The following is an 11,228-nucleotide window of genomic DNA, read 5'->3' as shown; positions in this document are numbered from 1 at the left end:
GCCCAACCTTCCTTCCGAGGAGTGGCTGGTGGGTTTGAACCGCCAGCCGTCTGGTTAGCAGGCAAGTGTCTTAGCCACTATGCTACCAGAGCTCCCATATGAATTATACTTCAATAAAAAAATTTGATGTCTGGGAAAAAAGCAACTTTGGAAGTCATAAAGAAAAATCAGTTTTTTAATTTTAGTTCTTGTCTGATATTTACTACCTTCAAGGTAAAACAATTTGCATTCTACATATGCAAGTTTGTTTATAGGCCATAAAAGAATGTTTCTCTTTCTTTATTCTTCACTGGTGGGAATGCAAAATGCTACAGCTACTGGGGAAAAACAGTGTGCCATTCCTCAAAAACCTAAAAATAGATCTACCATATGACCCAGTAATTCCACTTCTAGGTATATATTCAAAGACTGGAAAGCAGAGACTCAAACAGAGATTTGTACATTGCAGCACTATTCACAATAGCCAAAAGGTAGAAATAACCTAAATGCCCATCAACAGATGAATGGATAAACAAAACATGGTACATATATACAACGTAATACTATTCAGCCAATAGGAAAGATGAAGTCTTGATACATACTACATTATGGACAGAGGTTAAAGACACTATACTGAGTGAAATAAGCCAATCACAAAAGGACAAATACTGAATGACCTCATTTATGTAAAAAGGCCAATGTGTAGACATCAAAGTTTATCAGTAGACACTAAGTTTATGTTAATGGTGGTGGAATAATTTAGAAAAGATAGTAAGAATGGTTGTACAATATGAAAAATGTAATCAATGTCATTGAATTGTACATGGAGAAATTATTAAGATAGTATATGTTTGCTTATGTATATTTTTACCACGATTAAAAAAAATGTGAGGAAAAAAATGTCTCTTACGGAAAAGAATGTTTCCTTTTACTTTTTATTTAAAAAATATTACCTGGCAGCCATCCTGATTAATCCACTTGTGCTGTACTTCATCTCTAGCACCATCACTGAGGCCAGCATGATAAGCAAGTGCAGCGAGACCATCTTTCTGTAATGTGTCAGCCATTGTGTCACATTCTCGTCTGGAGAGGCAGTAAATTATCCCTGAGTCATCTGCCAAGAAACCCAACAGAATTGCAAAATGAGGACTTTTAACAGAAATAACAACCCAATTTACATTATGTTCTTAGAAACATAGGAACCATACATGGATCTCCATATTTTTCTTACAGTGGAGAAAAATCACATAGACAAAATAATTCAAGGAATTAACATTTTGGTTTTTTATCTTTTCCCTGTTAATGACTTGTTAGGTGAACCCTGACAAGTCGTGGACTGTACTTCACACTGGCTATACAACAGGAAGGTGCCTTTTCACACACTTCATAGAAAGCATATGGCAATATGTACCAAGATTCTAAGAAATGTTTATACCCTTTGACCCAGTTCCCATCTAAGAAACTAACCTAAGAAAATAATTTGAAGCAGTACACATATTTATGCAAAGTTTTCTTATATTTAAAAAAATTAGAAATGTCTTATTAGACAACATTAAGGGAAAAATTAAGAAAGTTAACTGTGAAATGAAATATACTGTAACTATTAAAGGTATATCCATAGTTTTTAAAAGACATGGGAAAATGCTCAAGATACAAAGCATATAAAGATAGAAGGACACAAATTATACATATATATGGAGCCCTGGCAGTGTAGTGGTTAAAGGCATTTGGCTGCTAACCAAAAGGTCAGTGGTTTGAACCCACCAGCCGCTCTGTGGGAGAAAGATGAGGTGGTCTGCTTTGGTAAAGACTTATAGCCTTGAAAACCCAATGGCGGTCACTATGAGTCAGAACTGACTCGATGGCAGTGGGTTTGCTTCTCTCTCTCTGCACACACACACACACACACTCATATATATATAGTATGCTAATGGAAAAAATGCATCCAAAAGTTACTGTAAGGAAATAAGCCAAAATAACAACAGCGACTTATCTCACAGTGAGGTTTATCTTTTTATTTTTCTTTAATCTTATTGCTTTCTAAATTTTCTTCAATGAGCATATATTATTATTGCTCTTAATATATGTTATTTTTAAAATCAGAACATAAAAAATATAAAAGTCAATTCTGTGGCAGAGCCAAAGGGACAGGTGTACATACTAAGCAATTCATATTTGCTACCTTGCAAAGGTAGCCCTGGATAGGGAAATTATTTTTTCATGGTTTGATTTGCTTAAATAAGCATGTCTTCTAATTTTTAAAAAATAAAATAGAAATGTTTAACAAAAAATTCTCCATTGGAAAGTAGATAAGGGGTTATAAGGAAAACTGCTATGAATTTCAGAATCTCATTTTAGTTAATATATCTCAAAGGCAGATACAGTTGGAAGAAAGCACTAAAACAAAGAACCATATATTTCATATGCTGATCAAAGCCAAAGGATATACACTGAAACCAAGAATTATAACATAGTTGTGTAGGACAGCGTGTTTAATATGTTTTTTGTTAGGGTTTTGCTATCATCAAACCAAAGGAGATTTTACAATTCCTAGAACTGAAAGAGCTGCAGTATTCTGCTCTAGAAATAGTAAGTTAGTGTTATCAAACTGAGAAAAGAAATGTTTAATATGTAATGTTACATATTTTATTGAGATACTAAGAAGACATCTATTTACCATGTCTACAAATAATTCACATCGTGTACTCACATGGGTGATGCTTTCTGATCCATTCTAAGCAGTCAAATGCCACCTTTTTAGGCTTTTTTGGTAATACGTAATATTTCAGATTATGTCTGTTAAAACTCATGCTAAACCTGAAAAAAGTCCCAAACATAAAATTTAGTATTACAAGAAAACATAGTTTTAACCATCTTAAAACTACACAGCACAAACCTACCGACCAAGTTGTCTTAAGCTGAATAGTGTCACTGGCAGCTTTTATAATTGAAGACTGAAACGGAAGTTGGGTTAAGGGTTAAAGAAAAGAATGGTGATAGAGAGGGAAAGGACCCTATGCCTATGGGACCAGGTGCCAAAAAATTAGGACTGTAAAAGACAACAGGTAGAAAAGACAAGTCAGGAATCTAGTCTCCAAGAAGAGGCTGATTAAAAGCAGAGCTGGAGGAAATATTATTTAAAAGATTAAGAAAACTATAAAGAAAACATACATATTTAGGTCACCAATGTTTCCAAATTTTGACTATATACAAAAAAGGGCTGACTGCAGAACAGTGTAAGAAGCCCTAGACAGCACAGGGAAGACTTTTTATTTTATTTTGCTCTGAGTCCTAAAGAGAATGTGACTGACTCCAAGGCAGATGCGTTCCTCTTCTTCTGGTCTTTTGCAGTCAGCCACCCATTTCCTCCCTCTAATTTATTTAGGGAGCTCAGTCTCTCTGCTTTTCCCTCTCTTGTATTTCAGTCCCCTTCTGTCTCTGAATATATTTAGGACCACCAATCCTAAAAACAACAAAAGTTTTTCCTGATACTATAATTCACTCCAGCTGGCATTCCATCTCTCTCTTTCATGCTCTCATCCAACTCACCATATATCCAATTTCAATTCTCATCATCCCCATTCTGGCTTTTGATACCACCATTTTACCAAAAGTGCTTTCTCAAAGTCTTAAAACTAAAGAAAGAGAAATGAAATCTTGATACATACTACAACATGGATAAACCCAGAAAACATTATGCTGAGTAAAATAAGTTAGTCACAAAAGGACAAATGTCGTATGATCCCATTTATATAAAATATCCAGAGTTAGGCAAATGTATAGAGATCAAAGTTTATTAGCAGTCACCAAAGGAGGGCAGGAAGGAGAGGGAAAAGAGGACGTAACACTTAGCAGACTCCAAGTTTCTGTTAGGGGTGATGGTATAATTTAAGAATGGATAAAGATGATGGTTGAACAGCATGATGAGCATAATTAATGTCACTGTACTTTGCATGTGAAGATTATTGAAATGTCAAATGTTTTGCTGCAGATATATTTACCACAATTGAAAAACAAATAACCTTAAAAAAAGATGAGGGAATTGTTAGTGTCCTTGGCCCTGTGAGGACCCTCCACTGCCCCAGGTTCCAACTGTCTCCTATCCACAGCGGGGAGAGAACAAGCTAAGGTTTGAGCACAAAGATATCTGTGTCTGGGTTGACAGACGGAAACAAAGGGGAGATTGACCATAAACAGCAATGAGCTGCAGAAGGGAGGTTACCTGTGTGCACTGGGAGTAGGGATCAGAGGCAGGAAAGATGGGGAATAAAACCATCAGTGTTCTGTCTTTATATCTAAATCCAGGCTAAGATGGGTCCAGGTTTTGTTGCCAACAGTAGGACAAACTCCAGTTTAGTTCTAGAACTAAAGAATGCCTTGGATGTATGGGGCAGTCGCATTCCTTAAGGGACTGCTAAAGATAACAAGGCCATGTAATAGGCAGCAGTGATCTCCCAACTGCTGTTAGTCCATGCAGTGGCCTTTTTTTAGACCTCAGTCTCACTCTGTCACTCCTCTTTGGTGGCTAACTCTACTGAAAACCCTCTGTTAGTTCTCACAACTTTGCACTTCTGTGATTTCCTTCTTATATTTCTGATCTCTCCATCTCTTTCTCTTCTTCTTCTGTTTATTCCTTAAGTGAGAGTCATTCTCAAAATGCTTGGCTCTCTTTTCTTCTACATTATCTTCTTCAGGAACCTCACTCTCATTTTGTTAAACAGCATTTATACATTATTCCCACTGGTCCCAACTTTTGCCCCTAGCTTAGACCTCTTTTCAGAGAGTTCTTTAACTACAATCCAACTTCTTTTTTAGACCAATGGTCTAAAATTAGGGTATGCATTCACCTACCAGTTTACAAAGACTTTCTAAGGGTATAAATGGCTTTTTGAGAGCAAAGATGAAATTGAAATTGAAAGAAATCAATTTCTAGATCCTCAATTTTCACATGCACTTTTTCCTAAAACTGGCAAGTCTGAGACTATACTTACAGTCACAACATCCTGCAGGTGTCCCTTGCAACTTTTCCTGTTTCAATTGTCCTTCTCTCACTTCCCATAAGCAAACCGACCAGTCACTCAATCAACAAATTTTACTTTTTATTGACCCTGAATTTTACTATGATGCATTGTTCCAGAGTTATATAAACCTTCAGAATAGTAAATACAACAAATTAAAATATAGTATGTGTTATGGATTGAACTGTCCCCTCCAAAACTATGTGCTGCAAATTCTAACTTCTACGTCTGTGGCCATAATCCCATTTGGGAATGGGTTGTCTTTTTTATGTTAATGAAACAGGATTAGTGGAGGGTGTATCTTTTATATCTCAATTATCTTTTGAGATATGAAAAAGATTAAACAAGTAAACTAAGAAACAGAGATGGGTGAAGAGAGATGACAAGCCACATGAAGACTTCCCAGGAGCAGAAGCTTAAAATAGACAAGGACCTTTCTTCAGAGCAGACAGGGAGAGAAAGCCGGCACCCTGAATTCAGATTTCTAGCTTCCCTAACTGTGAGCAAGAAGGCACTTTGGTGGTGCAGAGCCTGAGGCATTTGACTGCTTACCAGAAGGTTGTTGGTTCAAATCCACCAGCCACTCCGCGGGAGGAAGATGGGGCAATCTACTCCCATGAAGATTCACCGCCTTGGAAACCCAATGGGGGCCACTATGAGTTAGAATTGACTCAATGGCAGTGGGTTTGGATTTTTTCTGGTAACCGGGAGAAAATAAATTTGCTTGTTGCTTACTTGTGTTATTTCTATTATAGCAGCACCAGATAACTAAGAAGTGGTGTAGGTGGCGCAGTGGTTAAGCACTTGGCTGGCAAATGAAAGGTTGGTAGTTCGAACGTACCAGCTGCTCTGTGGCAGTTTGCTTCAGTACAGATTTCAGCCTTGGAAACCCTATGCAGTAGCTCTACTCTATTCCATAGGGTCACACTGTCGACTAATCAAAGCACTAGAAATTCTTGGTAGGGCGTCATGTCTTTCTGTGTTTTACATACTTCTGTCAAAGGTGAAATATAACATCAGCAGTGAGCTCTTTTTGGAATGTTCTGATTTCAGATATACTGAGGGTAAAGTGGTGGAAGTCAAGATGATTTTAACCTTATGCGTCAAGATGATTTTAACCTTATGCGTTTGCTTCTTTCATCCCTATCGTCATAGAATGCATAGAGGCTTGTGAAACTGTTGCCAAACAAAACCATGTTGTTATCTTTCTTGTAATGTCATTTATATACAAAATACTCAGAGTTCTTTCTTTTAGTGTGTGAAATCACAGAACATGGTCTAGGAGACTGTGGCACAAAAGGCAGGAGATAAAAGACTGATACATCTGCGGACTTGGACTATTTTGATCATTCTCAGTTAATTATTTACATTAGCTGCTATAGCAAAGGAAACCACAGTACTGATAAAATTATTTATTAGGAAAAGAACTGCCTGGGAATACAAAGGAAAAAGATAGTCTCAAAACCTATTTGAGTGGAGTTGGGTAGAAGCAGGGACTGTGGATGAGCCTCTGCACCGACAGGAATGCTGCAATGACTGTACTAGAATGGTCTTATTGTCTTCTCCCCACATGTTAGATTCTACTTTCATTTTAGAACAATGTTTTATTCATAAAAAAAAAAAGCTTTGAATCAAAAAGAGACAATAAGAAGTATTGGCGAAAATGTAAAGTAATGGGAATTCTCATATGCTGTTGATGAGAATGAAAGATGGTGAATCTACTATGGAAAACAGTCTGGCAGGTCCTCAAAAAGTAAACACAGAGTTAACACATGATCCAACATTTCTACTTTTGGGTATCTACTCCAAAGGAACTGAAAGTATATATCCAAAAACTTGGACACAAATGCTCATAACAGCATTCTCTATCAAATGAGGGATAGATAAATAAAATGTGAAATATCCATAACAAAGGAATACTATTCAGTCATAAAAAGGGACAATGACCCTTGAAAACATGTTACGTGAAAGAAGCCAGGCACGGAAGAGTTGGAAGAGAATGGGATGTAATTGAATGGGTATGGGGTTTCTTTTTGGGGTGATGAAAATGTTCTAAATTTAGTTTATGGGGATAGTTGCACAATTTTGAATATATGAAAAGCTGCTGAACTGTACACTTAAATGGATGAATTTCAGAAATTGTATCTCTATAAAGATTTAAAGAAAGGCTTGGATGCTAATGCATTATATCTTAAGTAAACAGAGCACTGGATGCTCTGTTTAGCATAAATATTATTAGCTCCAGAGTGTCAAACTCACGTTACTTTAAAGAGATCTGTGAGGAAATGGAATCAACTCATGGGCAGCTCTTGTTACTTTTGGAACTGAGACAACTGTCATGGGGATGTGTATTAAAAGTTTATTTGAATTAAAAAATGAAGTCTTTTTTGGGGGTATAAAAATATGTCTAATTTAGGTGATTGGCTTGGCAATGAAGACTGGCTTTGCCAATTAGTTTACATGGTAGTCATTTTCCATTATTCAAAAGAGCTAAATCTGAAGCCCCAAAGTTTTGACAAAACTATATTTAAGACCTATTATATAATAAAAGCATTTTGTTAAAAATGTTTAATTAGAAAATGTATTCTAAAACCCTCCTGAATATACTAGGGTACAAACCAAAAATCAAAACCAAACTCATTGCCATCATGTTGATTCAAACTCATTGTGACTCCCTTGGGTTTCTGTGGCACTAAATCTTCACGGAAGTAGACTGCCCAGTCTTTCATCCACAGAGTGGCTGATAGACTTGAACCACCAACCTTCTGGTTAGCAGTCAGATACCTTAGGTTGCTTTAAGTGAAAGAGTAACATGAATATTTAAGTCATTAAAAAAGTCTTGGTAAAATTCTTTTTGGGTATATTTCCCAGAAAAAGAAAAGTGAATAACCCTAATGATCTGGCAATAAATTATTTTGCCAGTTAGATGGTTTCCAATTCTTTGCTTTCTACAAAATTTGAAGGATCTTTTTGAATTGTCAGCTGACAGGTCACTAAAATAATTTTTGATGACAAGTCATTATGTAATTTTTGGCATACATGTCAGAAGGAATTCAAATAATTGAGTGTTACTGCTACAATAAAATGCCTTCCATTCCCATGTACATATTTATGTGAGCAATGTTTCTCAGTACTTACATTAATAAAAATAAAAAGCAGGAACTGACTCACTCATCCACTATGTGGATTAAGTAGGAAAACTTAAGTAGGAAAAAAAGTGCTATCTCATTAAGAGACACATTCTCAAAGTTTATGGTTAATAATTATTTAAAAAAATATATTTAAGCTGTTCTGGTCAATTATAAACTACTAACTGTAATGATAATTCAATAAAGAAGAAAATTTTACTATGAAAAACAATTTTTAATTTATATGTATATTTTTATTGCATGTAAATATGAGTGTAAAGAGACACAGAAAAAACAATTTATCTGTAAAGAGTTAAAAATTTTTAATGTACTTTTAAAGTGGATGATAGTAGGGAAAGAATCACTACCATTATTTATTATTTATTGGATCTATTTAAAAACACAAGGCAACAATTTTGTTTAAAAACCTTGATGTTTACAAAAGATCATATTCTAACTACTTAAACTTATGATGATAACTTATTAGGTGTCAGGTTAAAGATGTGAGAGGAGGTAGATGTTTTCTAGAATTCTTTAGTGAACTAACAAGGACCAAAAAAAGTACAAAGATTTTGGACATCTCCACTTAATTGTTACACATTCCAAGCACCATAAATCTAAAATCAAATTCATTACTCATCCTCTCCTCTGCCAAGCCCAACCTACTCCCTTCCTGCATTTTTGGTTATAGGGAATGTACTAGTCACCTGTGCCAGAAACTACAGTGTCAGCGTCAACCATGCTCACCTTTCTTCCCCTAACTAGTTGCCAGTCCTGTTGACTCTGCTCTCTCTGGACTCTGTCCTCTCTTTTCCCTTCTATTGTTGTAACCACTATCATCTCTCTCCTAGATGATTACAATAGGTTCCTAAGGAGTGGTCCCATTCCTCCAATCTCTTGTTCCCACTCTATCTTCCATTCGCTACCAGGATATCATACTACCATAGAGTTAAAATCAGGCCACTTCCTATGTCAAAATGACCATAGAATAAAGCAGACTTTACCATCGAGACATATAAGATTTCCATGGTCTGGCCTTAAGCTATCTTTTGAGGGTTACCCTTTCTTTACATTTCTCCATTGCTGCAATGGATTATTCATCATTTCTGGGGCCTGTCCTATACTTTCATGCCAGAAACTTCAGCCCCGAATTTCCATTCTTTTCCTGTTAAAATGCCATTCATCTGCCACTTCACATCCCATACCAAACAAACAAACAAAAAAAAACCCCACCAAACTCACTGCCAGAGTCAGATTGACTCATGGTGACACCTCCTTGGGATTCCAAGGCAGTATCGCTACAAAAGTAGATTGCCCAATCTTCCTTCTGAGGAGTGGCTAGTGGGTTTGGACTGCCAGCTTTCTGGTTAGCAGTCAAATGCCTTAGGCACCATGCTACCAGAGCTCCCATCACATCCCTTAAGATGGCTGTAATCCCAAAGACAGAAAACAACAAGTGTAGGCAAGGGTATGGAGTAATTGGAACCCTCATACATTGCTGACATGAATGTAAAATGGAACCACTGGCTTTGGAAAACAGTCTGGAAATTCTTTAAAAGGTTAAACATGGAGTTATCTTATGACCCAGAAATTCCAATCCAGTTATATACCACTGCAGGATATATACCCATTCAAGCCTAGAGAAATGAAAACATGTCCATGCGAAAACCTGTATACAAATGTTCAATGCAGCATTATTCCTAGTAGCCAAAACATTAAAACCTAAAGTTCCACTGGCTGATGAATGGATAAATAAAACATGGAGTAGCCATGTAGTGGAATATTATTTGGTAATTAAAAAAAATGAAATACTGATTCATACTACAACATGAAAGGAACTTGAAAACACTATGCTACATGAAAGAAGCCAGACATGAAAAGATCACACACTAAAATAAAAAAATGTATAAATTGCTGAATGAAAAACTGTAGGCTCTGTACTCTTTCACTCAAACTCTAATAAGTAAAAAAAAAAAAAACAAAAGTAACTTGATTGGAGGAAAAAAAAAAAAGGTCATACATTGCATGATTCCATTTATATAAAATGTCCAAAACAGGCAAATCTAAAGAGATAGAAAATATACTAGTTGCTGAGATCTGGGGGAAATGGGAATTGACTGTTAATGGGTACATGGTTACTTCTAAGGTGGACAGAAATATTCTAAAATTAAATACGGTGCAGGTTGCACAATCTTAGGAATACACTAAAAAAACCCCGCATTAAATGGTATATTTTAAATGGGTAATTTTTATGTTATGTGAATTACTTACTATCACAATAAAGCTGTTTAAAATTTTAAAAAGGCACTCATCCCACAAGATCCACTTCCTTTATAAAACTCTCTCTGACCCCTCTTTATTAGTTGTTACTACTTCTGGTTACATTAATCTTGCCTTCTTGAATTCCTACAGTTGTAATTAACATCTCTAATCACCATTTACTTCATTCTGCAATTTGGTGTACTATTTAAAAGGATCCTGAAACCAGATTGCTGGGTTTAAGTTCCTTCTCCAATACTTACTAGGTGTATGACCCTGTACAAGTTATTTAATACCTCTGTGCCTCAGTCTGCTCATCTTCAAAATAGGGAAAATAGGAACAAGACCTTTGCCCCACAAGACCTTTGTGCAGAGAAATGAGTTAAGAACACACAATGTCAAGAGCAGTGCCTGACACATAGGATGGGCTCGACAAAGAAGTGTCAGCTATTATTGCTATATTATAGTTAACTTTCCATGTTTGTCTCTTTGCTATCCCCTAGCTCATATTTTAAGGTTCTTAAGGGAAAGTTTTTTTTTTGCTAAAGCAAATGGAAGAAATGAAAAGTAAAAGCGTTGAACCGATTTCAAAGAGCAGCTTGAGTAGACAAAGCCAATTACTATAATCAAATGTGCAAAGACCTGGAGTCTGAAAACCAAAAGGGAAGAATACACTCGGCATTTCTCAAACTGAAAGAACTAAAGAAAAAATAGAAGCCTCGAGTTGCAATATTGAGAGACTCTATGGACAAAATATTGAATGATGCAGGAAACATCAAGAGAAGATGGCAGGAATACACAGAGTCACTGTACCAAAAAGAACTGATCGATCTTCATCCATTTC

The 11,228-nt window shown here is 36.1% G+C and overlaps 1 protein-coding gene across 1 annotated transcript in view; it reads right to left on the bottom strand.

The window, feature by feature from the left end:
- BLM (BLM RecQ like helicase) overlaps positions 1 to 11,228 on the bottom strand; it is a 99,211-nt gene that overhangs the window by 42,330 nt on the left and 45,653 nt on the right. Inside the window, exons 12-13 of the mRNA XM_007945139.2 lie at positions 2,690 to 2,796; positions 933 to 1,093 (exon numbers count right to left, since the gene is read on the bottom strand). Coding sequence (XP_007943330.1) covers positions 933 to 1,093; positions 2,690 to 2,796 — 268 coding nt within the window. The remainder of the gene's footprint in view (positions 1 to 932; positions 1,094 to 2,689; positions 2,797 to 11,228) is intronic.

Source organism: Orycteropus afer, unplaced genomic scaffold (assembly GCF_000298275.1).
Source record: "Orycteropus afer afer isolate SDZICR_OR568_19922 unplaced genomic scaffold, OryAfe1.0 scaffold00132, whole genome shotgun sequence".
Taxonomy (NCBI): domain Eukaryota; kingdom Metazoa; phylum Chordata; class Mammalia; order Tubulidentata; family Orycteropodidae; genus Orycteropus; species Orycteropus afer.
This window is presented reverse-complemented; position numbering and strand designations above follow the sequence as displayed.